At 41.6% G+C, this 18,382-nt stretch overlaps 1 protein-coding gene across 2 annotated transcripts in view; it reads left to right on the top strand.

The window, feature by feature from the left end:
• The window catches only part of LOC121550254 (phosphatidylinositol transfer protein beta isoform), a 49,341-nt gene that overhangs the window by 2,887 nt on the left and 28,072 nt on the right, over positions 1-18,382 (top strand). For both annotated transcript variants that reach the window (XM_041862432.2, XM_041862433.2), the window contains exons 3-4: positions 4,757-4,902; positions 6,878-6,969. In XM_041862432.2, coding sequence (XP_041718366.1) covers positions 4,757-4,902; positions 6,878-6,969 — 238 coding nt within the window. The remainder of the gene's footprint in view (positions 1-4,756; positions 4,903-6,877; positions 6,970-18,382) is intronic.

Here is an 18,382-nt window from a genome sequence, read left to right as displayed (position 1 = left end):
GATGAAATTGCATCGCATTCAAGCCATGTAGCAGCCTACTTTATCACAATAAACCCATGAATGGTTAATATTCGTAATAAGTTTGATTGGTTTTTTATAAATTTAAAAAAAAAAATTAGTCATTTAGCAGACGCTCTTATCCAGAGCGACTTACAGTTAGAGTGCATACATTATTTATTTTATTTTTCATACTGGCCCCCCGTGGGAATCGAACCCACAACCCTGGCATTGCAAACGCCATGCTCAACCAACTGAGCTCCATCCCTGCCGGCCATTCCCTCCCCTACCCTGGACGACGCTGGGCCAATTGTGTGCCACCCCATGGGTCTCCCGGTCACGGCCAGCTACGACAGAGCCTGGATTCGAACCAGGATCTCTAGTGGCACAGCTACTAGCGCCACTCGGGAGATTTATCAAATTAAACAAAACCAATCTGCTTTTTAAACCAGCAACAATATTTCTAATTATCGAGTCAGAAGCATGATATCATAAATCACATACAGTGGGGAGAACAAGTATTTGATACACTGCCGATTTTGCAGGTTTTCCTACTTACAAAGCATGTAGAGGTCTGCAATTTTTATCATAGGTACACTTCAACTGTGAGATACGGAATCTAAAACAAAAATCCAGAAAATCACATTGTACGATTTTAAAGTAATTAATTAGCATTTTATTGCATGACATGAGTATTTGATCACCTACCAACCAGTAAGAATTCCGGCTCTCACAGACCTGTTAGTTTTTCTTTAAGAAGCCCTCCTGTTCTCCACTCATTACCTGTATTAACTGCACCTGTTTGAACTCGTTACCTGTATAAAAGACACCTGTCCACACACTCAATCAAACAGACTACAACCTCTCCACAATGGCCAAGACCAGAGAGCTGTGTAAGGACATCAGGGATAAAATTTTAGACCTGCACAAGGCTGGGATGGGCTACAGGACAATAGGCAAGCAGCTTGGTGAGAAGGCAACAACTGTTGGCGCAATTATTAGAAAATGGAAGAAGTTCAAGATGACGGTCAATCACCCTCGGTCTGGGGCTCCATGCAAGATCTCACCTTGTGGGGCATCAATGATCATGAGGAAGGTGAGGGATCAGCCCAGAACTACACGGCAGGACCTGGTCAATGACCTGAAGAGAGCTGGGACCACAGTCTCAAAGAAAACCATTAGTAACACACTACGCCGTCATGGATGAAAATCCTGCAGCGCACGCAAGGTCCCCCTGCTCAAGCCAGCGCATGTCCAGGCCCATCTGAAGTTTGCCAATGACCATCTGGATGATCCAGAGGAGGAATGGGAGAAGGTCATGTGGTCTGATGAGACAAAAATAGAGCTTTTTGGTGGAAAAAAGGTGGAAACATCCAACTTTGGGGATGCTTTTCTGCAAAGGGGATAGGACGACTGCACCGTATTGAGGGGAGGATGGATGGGGCCATGTATCGCGAGATCTTGGCCAACAACCTCCTCCCCTCAGTAAAGCATTGAAGATGGGTCGTGGCTGGGTCTTCCAGCATGACAACGACCCGAAACACACAGCCAGGGCAACTAAGGAGTGGCTCCGTAAGAAGCATCTCAAGGTCCTGGAGTGGCCTAGCTAGTCTCCAGACCTGAACCCAATAGAACATATTTGGAGGGAGCTGAAAGTCCGTATTGCCCAGCGACAGCCTCTAAACCTGAAGGATCTGGAGAAGGTCTGTATGGAGTAGTGGGCCAAAATCCCTGCTGCAGTGTGTGCAAACCTGGTCAAGACCTACAGGAAACGTATGATCTCTGTAATTGCAAACAAAGGTTTCTGTACCAAATATTAAGTTCTGCTTTTCTGATGTATCAAATACTTATGTCATGCAATAAAATGCAAATTAATTACTTAAAAATCATACAATGTGATTTTCTGGATTTTTGTTTTAGATTCCGTCTCTCACAGTTGAAGTGTACCTATGATAAAAATGACAGACCTCTACATGCTTTGTAAGTAGGAAAACCTGCAAAATCGGCGGTGTATCAAATAGTTGTTCTCCCCACTGTATCTCATTCCATGGCATGTGTGCACACGTAGGCCTAAATGTGTTTATGCATTACATTCTCACATCTATATACAAACTAGGCTCCTGTCAATTGTATCATTGCCTATGGGCGAGGCAGATTCTCAAATCAGCCGTTGATATGGCCTTATAGGAGGTTTGAATAGTTCGGAGGAGCGCGCATGTCTTTGGCAACGGACCAGGGGCCCTCTTTGAAAATGGGGATGATAGCCTACTCAAACAAGCGAAATGAAGTATGCATGTATGTGAATTATGAAAAATGAAAACGCATGAGGGCAAAAACCTCATATTTTAAAGCACGCTCAGTAAAACTAATTTATTCATAGGCTTGTTGGCTAATGGCCAGGATAAAAAAACACACCTATATGATGCTGCTAAACCAGCCTTGATTAAGGGGAGGGTAGGCTATGCTTGGTTCCTAATCACATTAAAACGAAATGGGGGGGAAACCAATAGTTTATATTTCTAAATACGAGATTCACAAGCATAAAATCCACTTTAATAATGGAACACTAGTCACTTGAATAATGTTTACATACTGCTTTACTCATCTCAGATGTATTTACTGTATTCTATTGTATTTAGTCAATGCCACTCCGACATTGCTCGTCCTAATATTTATATATTTCTTAATTCCTCTATTTTACTTTTAGATTTGTGAATTGTTAGACTACTGCACTGTTGGAGCTAGGAACACAAGCATTTCGCTACACCCGCAATAACATCTGCTAAATATGTGTATGTGACCAATACATTTGATTTGATTTTGATCTCTCTTCAGTGGGCACTCACTGTGCGTCATGGCTGGATAGGCTGCGCTTCTGCTCTCAAAGTCCATGCCATCATTAACTGCATTACTGTTAAGACCGGAGTCTTAACTTTTAATTAGCGCTACATGAAATTGTTACTTTTGCTTGTGTTTTTAAGGACACACCTAAAATATTGCCACCCCTCCCACGACAGCGCAAGTGAGGTGATGTTAGACAGGTAAATGCCAGTGGGGCATTTAGGGCTGAAAAATGCCAGTGCGGCAGTTTTTACATTATGAAATTGCAAACTAATGTGCGTTTAGCAGCCGAAAATGGAGCCCTAAGCAAGGAGATGTGTCGCGCGCGCTGCATGAGGCAAATGGTGGATACCAACAGATGCATATCTGCATTCCCAGTCATGTGAAAATTATAGATTAGGGCCTAATGAATTTATTTCAGTTAACTGATCTCCTTATATGAACTGTAACTCAGTAAAATCTTTGAAATTGTTGCATTTTATATTTTTGTTCAGCGTATTGCTTTTATAATGTAATTGTAAAGACAACATCTACCACATCGAATACCAACTTCCATGACTTTCTTATGCTGTGAACTGATTAAGCTGGTGGGAGGCTGGCTACATTAGCTACACATACATACTTACAGTGGCTTGCGAAAGTATTCACCCCCCTTGGCATTTTTCCTATTTTGTTGCCTTACAACCTAAGAATTAAAATAGATTTTTGGGGGGGTTTGTATCATTTGATTTACACAACATGCCTACCACTTTGAAGATGCAAAACTTTTTTGTTGTTGTGAAACACAAGAAATAAGACAAAAAAACAGAACTTGAGCGTGAATAACTATTCACCCCCCCCCCCCAAAGTCAATACTTTGTAGAGCCACCTTTTGCAACAATTGAAACTGCAAGTATCTTGGGGTATGTCTCTATAAGCTTGGCACATCTAGCCACTGGGATTTAAAACTAGTCCAGCTCCTTCAAGTTAGATGGGTTCTGCTGGTGTACAGCAATCTTTAAGTCATACCACATATTCTCAATTGGATTGAGGTCTGGGCTTTGACTAGGCCATTCCAAGACATTTAAATGTTTCCCCTTAAACCACTCAAGTGTTGCTTTAGCAGTATGCTTACGGTCATTGTCCAACTGGAAGGTGAACCTCCGTCCCAGTCTCAAATCTCTGGAAGACTGAAACAGGTTTCCCTCAAGAATTTCCCTGTATTTAGCACCATCCATCATTCCTTCAATTTTGACCAGTTTCCCAGTCCCTGCCGACGAAAAACGGATGGTGTTCTCGGGGTGATGAGAGGTGTTGGGTTTGCGCCAGACACAGCATTTTCCTTGATGGCCAAAAAGCTCAATTTTAGTCTCATCTGAACAGAGTACCTTCTTCCATATGTTTGGGGAGTCTCCCACATGCCTTTTGGCGAACACCAAACGTGTTTGCTTATTTTTTTCTTTAAGCAATGGCTTTTTTCTGGCCACTCTTCTGTAAAGCCCAGCTCTGTGGAGTGTACGGCTTAAAGTGGTCCTATGGACAGATACTCCAATCTCCGCTGTGGAGCTTTGCACCTCCCTCAGGGTTATCTTTGGTCTCTTTGTTGCCTCTGATTAATGCCCTCCTTGCCTGGTCTGTGAATTTTGGTGGGCGGCCCTCTCTTGGCAGGTTTGTTGTGGTGCCATATTCTTTCCATTTTTTGGTAATTGGTTGCACCAGATCTTATTTAGGGGCTTCATAGCAAAGGGGGTGAATACATATGCACGCACCACTTTTCGGTTATTTATTTTTTTAGAATTTTCTGAAACAAATATTTTCTTTGAAATCCAAATAAAAATCAATTTCAATAACAGGTTGTAATGTAACAAAATAGGAAAAACGCCAAGAGGGATGAATACTTTTGCAAGGCACTGTATGTAACGTCTTCACTCATTTACAGTACCAGGTCGGCCAGCTGTTCTCTGTTGCTGAGGCTAGCAAGAATAACACTGGAGGAGGAGAGGGTATTGAAGTGCTTCGAAATGAACCATATGAAAAGGATGGAGAGAAAGGCCAGTACACGCACAAGATCTACCACATACACAGGTGAGTACATCTGGAAAAGTACATCTAGCCTACACAATTTCCCGTCATTTTTTTCTATTACATGCAATGAGCCTACTTCACTATTAGTCTACTTCAAAGTGTAAATAACGCTGCGAGATGCGTTCTGCTAGGGAGGTAAATACTACTCAACAGGTAGGGATTTAATGTTTGTTTTTTTGGAAGTGTAGCAATCTATTAGGTAAGCAATAACACATTAGGCTAACCTATGCATTTTTACAGTCAGAGCAACAAAAATGGAGTGAAACAGTTCTGTTTTGGCATTGTACAATGATCATTTTGGATAATCTAAGCTAGCAGCGTCATTTACAAAATACATTTGTTTAGAAGTAGTTGACGTAATAGACTAGTGAAATACGGTTATTAGATAACAGTCTTGGAATTGGAAATGTAACGTTTCAAGATTAATTAGGTTTCAATACACTTGTTGAATGGTTGAAAAGCGTACATGTGAATGTTTTCGAATAAATGGTTAAACTTGCCCACTCCCGTCTCTCTAGCCAACATTTCACAGATTGGAAGTGGAAAATGCACATGATGAGGTTAAGGGATATATCATTTAAAAGTGGTAACCACTTCAAACAAACTCATAGACAGAGCCCCACCTACACTATTTATTGGAAATGACCAAGCTCTGGGATCACAGGGCATCACTACGTGAATTCACTGTAATTTATTCAGCTTTTCTTGGCTATCGTGGTAGGCCAACACAACAAAGCACCACATGACTTGATTGCCAATTCCATTTAAAATATATAGATCACAATTTCCACTGCATCATGCACATTATACAGGTAACTGCCCAAATAAAGGAAACGCAACATAAAGTGTCTTAATAGGGAATTTGGCCACCACGAGCCGCCAGAACAGCTTCAATGCCCTATGGCATAGATTCTACAAGTGTCTGAAACTCGATTGGAGGGATGCAACAGGAGAAATTCCATAATTTGGTGTTTTGGTGGTGGAATTGTTGCAGGCTAAGTGTTCAATTGGGTTAGGATCTGGTGACTGAGACACACACACACACACACACATCCTTTGAGACCCCTCTTTCAAAGTCGCGGCGATCTCTTCTAGCCATGGTTGCCAAAATAATGGGCAACTGGGCATTTTTATACATGACCCTAATCATGATGGGATGTTAATTGCTTAATTGACTCACGAACCACACCTGTGTGGAAGCACCTGCTTTCAATATACTTTTGTATCCCTCATTTACTCAAGTGTTTCCTTTATTTTGGCAGTTACCTTTATATCACTTGGCTTAACAATTCTATCCAACCACGTCAAGTGCCGGGCATTTGTTTACGTTTTATTTAAAAAACGGTGGTCTCTACCAAGCGCCGGGTTAAAAAAGTGTAATTACACATTCACACATTTTGCCTGTCTGCCGATGGAATTTTACAGCACCTCTACTTCACACTGAATGATTGATCTCTGAATGTCAAAATGCAAATCTGTAATCAGAGATAACTGATTAGTTCCCTCCTTTTGTAACATTTGCAGTGTATTGAACACAACCTATTATAAGTAGCTGTTTTTGTCAACTTGTAGACCTAGTAAACCACATCATAAAAGGGTGAGCTGGACTTTCAACACCTCAAACTGTGATAAACGCTGGTCCCCAATACATGCTTCGCAGTTGAAGCATTTTTGGGTACAAGAGGACTTTGCATAAAAATGTTTTGATGGAAATCCCAATACAGAACAAACAATCGTCACTGGAAAATTGCTTCAGTCAGATCAGAGGGTAGCTAGCTAGTTGAGTATGTAGAACTTTCAATTACTTTTACTATTAGCTACCATTTATTTATTTTTATTTTCTGATTGTGTTGATTTTTTTCCACCTGTGTGGAAAGTATAAGTACCCTACTGGGAGGACATTTTATGTTGAAACACTAACTCATAACTGTGTATGTTGTATGAATGAATCCATTCCATCCTCTCACCCTTACAGCAAGGTACCCAGTTTCATCCAGATGTTTGCTCCAGAGGGAGCCCTGGTCTTTCACGAGAAAGCTTGGAATGCCTACCCCTATTGTCGCACCAGTGAGTATTCAGGACTGTGTGTGTGTGAGGGGTTTGATTTGAGTTTCCAGCTCAAGTTATCTCTTGAATAATGTTTATAGCATTTGGTTTTCCGGGATTCTGTGGTCACCATTTGTTCTAGAAGAATTGCAGTCATCTGGGTTGTGCAATGTCAACCTCTGTCCTATTGTGATTATGTACCCATAAAACATTGTGATATAAGATGGTATCGTAACCTAAAGAATTGGTGAAAAACAAACTGCTGTAACAAAAGTTGGGCTATAGCGCAAAATCTTATGCTACAACTGGACGAATCATGACTAAACATAATGTTTATGAGAACCTGGGCAGAGGCTAAGTGCAGGCATTTTTTTTAAATATTCTTTATGGTGGAGGAGCTTGGAACAGGTGTATGTGTTGGAGTCCTGCACTGGTCAGTGTTTTGGAGCCGCACCTGTTCAATGCCGCCCACATCAATTCCGAGCTCCGCCCCATACCAGACATCAGGACAGATTTTTCTTCGCAACCTGACTCATAGAATTGTTCCGAGAGCTAATCTGTTACCCGCCATTTAACATCAATTTGTTTAATTGTTTTTATGACTCCAGAGTAGTAGGCTTTATACAGTGAGGGAAAAAAGTATTTGATCCCCTGCTGGTTTTGTACGTTTGCCCACTGACAAAGAAATGATCAGTCTATAATTTTAATGGTAGGTTTATTTGAACAGTGAGAGACATAATAACAACAACAAAATCCAGAAAAACGCATGTCAAAAATGTTATAAATTGATTTGCACTTTAATGAGGGAAATAAGTATTTGACCCCCTCTCAATCAGAAAGATTTCTGGCTCCCAGGTGTCTTTTATACAGGTAACGAGCTGAGATTAGGAGCACACTCTTAAAGGGAGTGCTCCTAATCTCAGTTTGTTACCTGTATAAAAGACACCTGTCCACAGAAGCAATCCATCAATCAGATTCCAAACTCTCCACCATGGCTGCACAAGGCTGGAATGGGCTACAAGACCATCGCCAAGCAGCTTGGTGAGAAGGTGACAACAGTTGGTGCGATTATTCGTAAATGGAAGAAACACAAAAGACTGTCAATCTCCGTCGGCCTGGGGCTCCATGCAAGATCTCACCTCGTGGAGTTGCAATGATCATGAGAGCGGTGAGGAATCAGCCCAGAACTACACGGGAGGATCTTGTCAATGATCTCAAGGCAGCTTGGACCATAGTCACCAAGAAAACAATTGGTAACACACTACGCCGTGAAGGACTGAAATCCTGCAGTGCCTGCAAGGTCCCCCTGCTCAAGAAAGCACATATACAGGCCCGTCTGAAGTTTGCCAATGAACATCTGAATGATTCAAAGGAGAACTGGGTGAAAGTGTTGTGGTCAGATGAGACCAAAATCGATCTCTTTGGCATCAACTCAATTCGCCGTGTTTGGAGGAGGAGGAATGCTGCCTATGACCCCAAGAACACCATCCCCACCGTCAAACATGGAGGTGGAAACATTATGCTTTGGGGGTGTTTTTCTGCTAAGGGGACAGGACAACTTCACCGCATCAAAGGGACGATGGACGGGGCCATGTACCGTCAAATCTTGGGTGAGAACCTCCTTCCCTCAGCCAGGGCATTGAAAATGGGTCGTGGATGGGTATTCCAGCATGACAATGACCCAAAACACACGGCCAAGTCAACAAAGGAGTGGCTCAAGAAGAAGCACATTAAGGTCCTGGAGTGGCCTAGCCAGTCTCCAGACCTTAATCCCATAGAAAATCTGTGGAGGGAGCTGAAGGTTCGAGTTGCCAAACGTCAGCCTGGAAACCTTAATGACTTGGAGAAGATCTGCACAGAGGAGTGGGACAAAATCCCTCCTGAGATGTGTGCAAACCTGGTGGCCAACTACAAAAAACGTCTGACCTCTGTGATTGCCAACAAGGGTTTTGCCACCAAGTACTAAGTCATGTTTTGCAGAGGGGTCAAATACTTATTTCCCTCATTAAAATGCAAATCAATTCATAAAAAATTGTACATGCGTTTTTCTGGATTTTTTTGTTGTTATTCTGTCTCTCACTGTTCAAATAAACGTATCATTAAAATTATAGACTGATCATGTCTTCGTCTGTGGGCAAAAGTACAAAATCAGCAGGGGATCAAATACTTTTTTCCCTCACTATAATAATAATAATAATAATAATAATAATCATTATCATTATTATTATTATTATGCTATTACTATTCTTATTTCTTGCATAAATTAACTTGTCTGCCTGTCTATTCAACATTTGGATTAAAGGAAACCATGCCATGAATTAAGAACGATATCTTTTCACAATGTGATGCATCACTCAAATCGCTTTGAGAAAAATAGCCTTCTAATTAGCCTTCTTACCTAATGAAAGCCTATAACTGACATAACAAAACAATAGGCCTACCCTTACATTCAATATTGTTTAGATAATCAAATAGTTTAGGCTTAATTCAAACTTGAATAAACTATTCCCTGAATCGAATATAGTCGAAAGCAAACCTACCTGCTTGCACTTTGTGCAGGCTGTGTCCATCTACTGCGTTGTTGTCCTTCCAAACTGGGGATTTCACTCGCGCAGCACCTGTTTCCACGATGGTGTTGTAGCCTATATTCCCTTATCTATATATATATATATATATATATATATATATATATATATATATATATATATATATATATATACACAGTGGGGAGAACAAGTAATTGATACACTGACGATTTTGCAGGTTTTCCTACTTACAAAGCATGTAGAGGTCTAATTTTTATCATAGGTACACTTCAACTGTGAGAGACTGAATCTAAAACAAAAATCCAGAAAATCACATTGTATGATTTTTAAGTAATTAATTTGCATTTTATTGCATGACATAAGTATTTGATACATCAGAAAAGCAGAACTTAATATTTGGTACAGAAACCTTTGTTTGCAATTACAGAGATCATACGTTTCCTGTAGGTCTTGACCAGGTTTGCACACACTGCAGCAGGGATTTTGGCCCACTCCTCCATACAGACCTTCTCCAGATCCTTCAGGTTTCGGGGCTGTCGCTGGGCAATACAGACTTTCAGCTCTCTCCAAAGATTTTCTATTGGGTTCAGGTCTGGAGACTGGCTAGGCCACTCCAGGACCTTGAGATGCTTCTTACGGAGCCACTCCTTAGTTGCCCTGGCTGTGTGTTTCGGGTCGTTGTCATGCTGGAAGACCCAGCCACGACCCATCTTCAATGCTCTTACTGAGGGAAGGAGGTTGTTGGCCAAGGTCTCGCGATACATGGCCCCATCCATCCTCCCCTCAATACGGTGCAGTCGTCCTGTCCCCTTTGCAGAAAAGCATCCCCAAAGAATGATTTTTCCACCTCCATCCTTCACGGTTGGGATGGTGTTCTTGGGTTTGTACTCATCCTTCTTCTTCCTCCAAACACGGCGAGTGGAGTTTAGACCAAAAAGCTCTATTTTTGTCTCATCAGACCACATGACCTTCTCCCATTCCTCCTCTGGATCATCCAGATGGTCATTGGCAAACTTCAGACGGGTCTGGACATGCGCTTGCTTGAGCAGGGGGACCTTGCGTGCGCTGCAGGATTTGAATCCATGACGGCGTAGTGTGTTACTAATGGTTTTCTTTGAGAGTGTGGTCCCAGCTCTCTTCTGGTCATTGACCAGGTCCTGCCGTGTAGTTCTGGGCTGATCCCTCACCTTCCTCATGATCATTGATGCCCCACAAGGTGAGATCTTGCATGGAGCCCCAGACCGAGGGTGAAAGACCGTCATCTTGAACTTCTTCAATTTTCTAATAATTGCGCCAACAGTTGTTGCCTTCTCACCAAGCTGCTTGCCTATTGTCCTGTAGCCCATCCCAGCCTTGTGCAGGTCTACAATTTTATCCCTGATGTCCTTACACAGCTCTCTGGTCTTGGCCATTGTGGAGAGGTTGTAGTCTGTTTGATTGAGTGTGTGGACAGGTGTCTTTTATACATGTAACGAGTTCAAACAGGTGCAGTTAATACAGGTAATGAGTGGAGAACAGGAGGGCTTCTTAAAGAAAAACTAGCAAGTCTGTGAGAGCCGGAATTCTTACTGGTTGGTAGGTGATCAAATACTTATGTCATGCAATAAAATGCAAATTAATTACTTAAAAATCATACAATGTGATTTTCTGGATTTTTGTTTTAGATTCTGTCTCTCACAGTTGAAGTGTACCTATGATAAAAATTACAGACCTCTACATGCTTTGTAAGTAGGAAAACCTGCAAAATCGGCAGTGTATCAAATACTTGTTCTCCCCACTGTATATATATATAGATATATATAGATATATATAGATATATATATAGATAGATAGATAGATAGATATATTTTTATTTCTCTGATTAGGCCTACGTTAGGAATTTTCACGTGATCTAGGCTATCCAGGGAAAGTTAACTTGGCAACGTGTCGTATTCTCACGTGGGGAGAGGGACCATAAGCTCGCCGCGTGGACAAAGTAGTTTTGGCACCACATAAATAAGGGACATTTCCCAGCTCCACACACACTCAATGCGTGCGTGGCTGGTAGCCTAATGTCTGCCTTGCCGCTCACAGAAAGGAATTCGAAACGCAACAAGCTCCTGGGTTTAAAAAAAGTGCATTATCTTGATTTAAAATGATTCCGGCCCGCAATGTAATTGTTCTGAACGGCAAGCCCACCCACCAGCGGAAGTTTTTTTTTTTTTGCTGATCACCCGCGGGGAACTGTGGGTATCCGACCCGATGCAGGACTAGTGTCTGTGTGGCACACACATGATGGAGCAGTGACAGTCTGGTGAGTTATGTTATACAGTGCCTTCAGAAAGTATTCACACACCTTTTACTTTTTCCACATTTTGTTGTTACAGCCTGAATTTAAAATTGATTGTCACTGGCCTACACACAATACCCCATAATGTCTAAGTGGAATTATGTTACTCAGTTTTTTTAAACAAATAATTAAATGAAAAGCTAAAATGTATTGAGTCAATAAGTATCCAACACCTTTGTTATGGCAAATAAGTTCAGGAGTAAAAATGTGCTTAACAAGTCCCATAATAAGTTGCATGGACACACTGTGTGCAATAAAAGTGTTTAACATGATTTTTGAATTACAACCTACATACTATTATCTGTAATGTCCCTCACTCGAGCAGTGCATTTCAACCACAAAGACCAGAGAGGTTTTCCAATACCTCGCAAAGAAGGGGCACCTATTGGTAGATGGGTAAAAATAAGTAAAAAAGCAGACATTGAATATCCATTTGAGCATGGTGAAGTTATTAATTACACTTTGGATGGTGTATCAATACACCCAATCACTACAAAGATACAGGCGTCCTTCCTAACTTATTTGCCGGAGAGGAAAGAAAACCGCTTTGCAAACTCTTGGCATTCTCTTAACAAGCTTCATGAGGTAGTCACCTGGAATCCATTTCAATTAACAGGTGTGCCTTGTGGAATTTCTTTCCTTAATGCGTTTTAACCAATCAGTTGTGTTGTGACAAGGTAGGGTTGGTATACAGAATATAGCCGTTTTTGGTAAAAGACCAAGTCCATATTATGGCAAGAACAGCTCAATTAAGCAAAGAGAAACGACAGTACATCATTACATTAAGACGTGAAGGTCAGTCAATCCGGAACATTTCAAGTACTTTGAAAGTTTCTTCAAGTGCAGTCGCAAAACCAATCAAGCGCTATGATGAAACTGGCTCTCATGAGGACCGCTACAGGAAAGGAAGACCCAGAGTTACCTCTGCTGCAGAGGATAAGTTCATTAGAGTTACTAGCCTCAGAAATTGCAGCCCAAATAAATGCTTCACAGAGTTCAAGTAATAGACACATCTCAACATCAACTGTTCAGAGGAGACTGTGTGAATCAGGCCTTCATGGTCGAATTGTTGCAAATAAACCACTACTAAAGGACATCAATAATAAGAAGAGACTTACTTGGGCCAAGAAACACGAGTAATGGACATTAGACCGGTGGAAATTTGTCCTTTGGTCTATTTGTCCTTTTGGTTCCGTGTCTTTGTAAGACGCAGAGTAGGGGAACGGATGATCTCTGCATGTGTGGTACCCATCGTGAAGTATGGAGGAGGAGGTGTGGGGGTGCTTTGCTGGTGACACTGTCTGTGATTTATTTAGAATTCAAGGCACACTTAATCAGCATGGCTACCACAGCATTCTGCAGCGATACGCCATCCCATCTGGTTTGGGCTTAGTGGGACTATCATTTGTTTTTCAACAGGACAATGACCCAACACACCTCCAGGCTGTGTAAGGGCTATTTGACCAAGAAGGAGATGTGATGGAGTGCTGCATCAGATGACCTGGCCTCCACAATCACCCGACCTCAACCCAATTGAGATGGTTTGGGATGAGTTGGACCGCAGAGTGAAGGAAAAGCAGCCAACAATTTCTCAGCATATGTGGGAACTCATTCAAGACTTGGAAAAGCAGTCAAGGTGAAGCTGGTTGAGAAAATGTCAAGAGTGTGCAAAGCTGTCATCAAGGGAAAAGGTGGCTACTTTGAAGAATCTCAAATATAACATTTATTTTGATTTTTTTAACACTTTTTTTGGTTACTACGTGATTGTTATTATGTGTTTAATAGTTTTGATGTCTTCACTATTATTCTACAATGTAGAAAATAGTAAAAATAAAGAAAAACCCTTGAATGAATAGGTGTGTCCAAACTTTTGACTGGTACTGTATGTAAATGAGATTTCTGTATTTCATTTTAAATACATTTGCAAACAATTCTGAAACATTTATTTTCACTTCGTCATTATGGGGTATTTTGTGTAGACGGATGAGAAAACAAATAATGTAATCCATTTTGAATTCAGGCTATAACACAACAAAATTTGGAATAAGTCAAGGGGTATGAATACTTTCAGAAGGCACTCTACATCATGGGCTAGATAGAGAAGCACTCTACCAGCTTCAGAACTGGATAATACAATTTGCCTTTTGCCTCATAAAATAATAGTAAATAACTAATATTCTTTGTTCTATTTTTCATAAATATATTTGAGAATAGGTTATGTAGGCTTAGGCTACATACTTTCATTCTCATTATTATTTTTAAGCGTCAACTTTAGGATAACACCTTAGGCTAGAATATTTTGGAAATAAGCTACTGTTCATAACTTTAACTTGTCTTAAAGCTTTGATGATAGACCTAGTAGGAGGATGGGCTGTTGGCCATTTGGTTTTCAACTTCGCATGGAGGGATTTTCCCTTGCATTCTGTATATAACAGGCCTATTTATTGAAATAGGCTATAGCAAATGGGAATAAGCAAATTACTCGGAATGTAACTTGTGTGCTGCCCTGCTGTGCACTTCGAAACTGTTCTTTAGGTCTACTGCGTGGCACCAGTCAAGTTCAAATAGGCTAAACCATGGTCTGTCACATCACTATGTCGTCATTATCAACGATGGCTGTCAATCATCTTCGATAGATGATGCTATCGTATTATTGCCCAACCCTACTCATCTCAGAAATGTGGCTTCATCTGCGAAATAATACCATTGCTGCAGAGTCTTACAGAATTCTCCCAAATGCATTCCGCTGTCCTCCCTCCCCTGGAGCACCCAGTCTCCTCTCCCTCTCCTCCCGTCTCCTCCCACCTCCTCCCCCTCTCCTCTCCCTCTCCTCCCACCTCCTCTCCCTCTCCTCCCACCTCCTCTCCCTCTCCTCCCACCTCCTCTCCCTCTCCTCCCACCTCCTCCCCCTCTCCTCCCACTTCCTCTCCCTCTCCTCCCACCTCCTTCCCCTCTCCTCCCACCTCCTCCCCCTCTACTCCCACCTGCTAAATGGCACAAGCATCATACTCAGTCTTAGAAAACCGTAATACCGTTTCATATGATACAACTTAATTTCTCGGTCCTACCCACTGTTATAAAACGTTTATAAAGTCAGTTCCATTTTTCAGTAACCGCAGCAAGTCCACTATGCTTTCATGCGATCTGATCTGTGATCAGCCAGCTACTGTATATCCCCTAACAGCCATCACTCACCTGCTTCTCTCCACTCTCTCTTCCTGTGCATCTAATCCTCTATCAGTTTTTGAAATGTATTTTAGCTGTGATGGCGAGCGGAGGTACACACCCTGATGAGTCTTCTGTTTGTAATATTTGTTGAATTATTGGAACAGCGCACAGCTTGAACAAAGTCAATACAGTGCCATAGAGGAAAAACGAAACACAGCTTCGTGACAGTCATGCTTGCACCTTTACGACGAAGACAAAGGCTTGTCTCTAGCCCAAAGTTATGACCCATATTATCGGAGCTAACTTTTGTTATTTCGCGCATACGTTTGCACATTTTAATATAATTTCATAAACCAGATCGTGGGTGGTTTTAAACAAATCCCGCCCGCTAGTTATTGGTTTGATATCAAACAATCTTGTTCAGTCATGTTACCTAGCTGGCTAACAACCTCAAACTTTACCAATAGGTTAGACGTACATTTGGATGGCATAGGAAGAAAGGAAAAGGGATAGAGACTCAAAGGATGTACTTCAAAGGTATGATGCGTATAGGCCTAGGCCTAATGTAAGCCTAAGCTACAGTGCATTCGTAAAGTATTCAGACCCCTTGACATTTTCCACATTCTCTTACGTTACAGCCTTATTCTAAAATGGATTAAATTGTATTTTTTTCTCATGGATCTACACACAATACCCCATAATGACAAAGCAAAAACTGTTTTTTAGAAATATTACATTTACATAAGTATTCAGACCCTTTACTCAATACTTTGTGGAAGCACCTTTGGCAGCGATTACAGCCTCGAGTCTTCTTGGGTATGACGCTACAAGCTTGGCACACTTGTATTTGGGGAGTTTCTCCGATTCTTCTCTGCAGATCCTCTCAAGCTCTGTCAGGTTGGATGGGGACATGTTCGATCGGGTTCAAGTCCGGGCTCTGGCTGGGCCACTCAAGGACATTCAGAGACTTGTCCCGAAGCCACTCCTGCATTGTCTTGGCTGTGTGCTTAGGGTGATTGTCCTGTTGGAAGGTGAACCTTCGCCCCAGTCTGAGCTCCTGAGCGCTCTGGAGCAGGTTTTCATCAAGGATCTCTCTGTACTTTGCTCCGTTCATCTTTCCCTCTATCCTGACTAATCTCCCAGTCCCTGCAATTGAAAACACCCCCGCAGCATGATGCTGCCACCACCATGCTTCACCGTAGGGATGGCGGCAGGTTTTCTCCAGACGTGACGCTTGGCATTCAGGCCAAAGAGTTCAATCTTGGTTTCATCAGACTAGATAATCTTGTTTCTCATGGCCAGAGTCCTTTAAGTGCCTTTTGGCAAACTCCAAGCGGGCTGTCATTTGCCTTTTATTGAAGTGGCTTTCGTCTGGCTACTTCCATAAAGGCCTGATTGGTGGAGTGCTGTAGAGACGGTTGTCCTTCTGGAAGGTTCTCCCATCTCCACAGAGGAACTCTGGAGCTCTGTCAGAGTGACCATCTGGTTCTTGGTCACCTCCCTGACCAAGGCCCTTCTCCCCTGATTGCTCAGTTTGGCCGGGCGGCCAGCACTAGGAAGAGTCTTGGTGGTTCCAAACTTCTTCCATTTAAAAATGATGGAGGCCACTGTGTTCTTGGGGACCTTCAATGCTGCAGAAATGTTTTGGTACCCTTCCCCAGATCTGTGCCTCGACACAATCCTGTCTCTGAGCTCTACGGACAATTCCTTTGACCTCATGGCTTGGTTTTTGCTCTGACATGCACTGTCAACTGTGGGACCTTTACATACACAGGTGTGTGCTTTTTCAAATCATGTCCAATCAATTGAATATACCACAGGTGGACTCCAATCAAGTTGTAGAGACATCTCAAGGATGATCAATGGAAACAGGATGCAACTGAGCTCAATTTCGAGTCTCATAACAATGAGTCTGAATACTTAAGTAAATAAGGTACTTATTTTAAATTTTTAATACATTTGCAAAAATGTCTAAACCTGTTTTCACTTTGTCATTGTGGAGTATTGTGTGTAGATTGAGGGGGGGGAAATGATTTAATCAATTTTAGAGTAAGGCTGTAACATAACAAAATGTGGAAAAAGTTAAGGGGTCTGAATACATTCCAAATGCACTGGTTTTTCAATCAATGAATGGGCTAAAATGCATAATTTCGCAATGGAATTAATTTAATTTTTTGGGGAGAATTGGCCGTTGCCAATTTTATTTATCGGCTTTGAAAGTTTACCGGCTGACGGAAACCCTTGTAGCTATAGATGGTTGGCTACACTGCATAATGAAATTATCCATAGTAAATTAGTGTTTTGAGGGTGGACTGACTGTATTATTTGGCCTTAATATAGTTTCACGCGCAACTTTTTATCCAAGCTGGGAGAGCGCTCGAGGACGGCTCATGTCATGCAGGTTCAGGTAGGCTAGAAAGGACAGTTGTATATTCCCCCCCAAAATATTGCAAATGTATTTTACAATCTGCAATGTTTGAATTTCCAACTTTAATTATTGATCAATTAATAACATTATTGCCACCAGCCAGCAGTCTAAATGGCAGCCTTGCGACACCGTGTATAGCTTCGTGAAATGTTAGGCTAAACATGAGAAAGTGACCACCAAATAGGGTCTACCAATAAACATTTATCCACTAGCTAAAGCAAAACTATAGGCTACATGCCCTGGCACCACAAAAAGCCTATCATCGATTCGATAGGCAGCCGCATAGACATGTTGCAATTTCAGCACCATGGACAGAGATCAGTAGCCTATACTTTGTGAGTGGCTGTCTGGTTGACACATTCCATTTTTTGATATTTATGTGGGAGGGGAGAACTCCGACCTTGCGGGGGCTCCTGAGAAACTGTGTTCTGCCACTGCATTTTAGGACAAAATGTTAAGTGATTGGGAACTTGCAGAAAACTGCGGAATTTGGAAAGTGCGTCAGATTTTTACTCCGTGGAAAACCAAATGATCTAAATATTATAGGAAATACATTATTGAGTCAGAAATGCAGCCCAAAAATGTGCCAAATCCACAAGATGGTGAGGCACGTAATGAAGGGGTGGATGTTTTAACAGAACATGATGATGCATCAAATAGGCTACATGTTAATGTTTATTTCACATCTTGTCAGACATCATCTGACATAAAAAAGTTGTTTTATGTCTAAGACATGTTTCAGGACATCCTATATACCTCAATCCCAAAGAAATGGGAGAGATGGGCACCATCCAATCTAACTTCATTGTTAGAAGCACAGCAATATAGTCAGAATATGTTCACCAACTTTGGTGTATCTAGCTTTAAAAAATAACTTGTAATTGATTTATAGCTTGGACTTTGAAGTGTGGCTAATTATACTGTAGTGGTAAAGTTTAATGAGTAACTTCCTTAATGTTCTAT

This window comes from Coregonus clupeaformis, chromosome 35 (assembly GCF_020615455.1).
Source record: "Coregonus clupeaformis isolate EN_2021a chromosome 35, ASM2061545v1, whole genome shotgun sequence".
Taxonomy (NCBI): Eukaryota; Metazoa; Chordata; class Actinopteri; order Salmoniformes; family Salmonidae; genus Coregonus; species Coregonus clupeaformis.
This window is presented reverse-complemented; position numbering and strand designations above follow the sequence as displayed.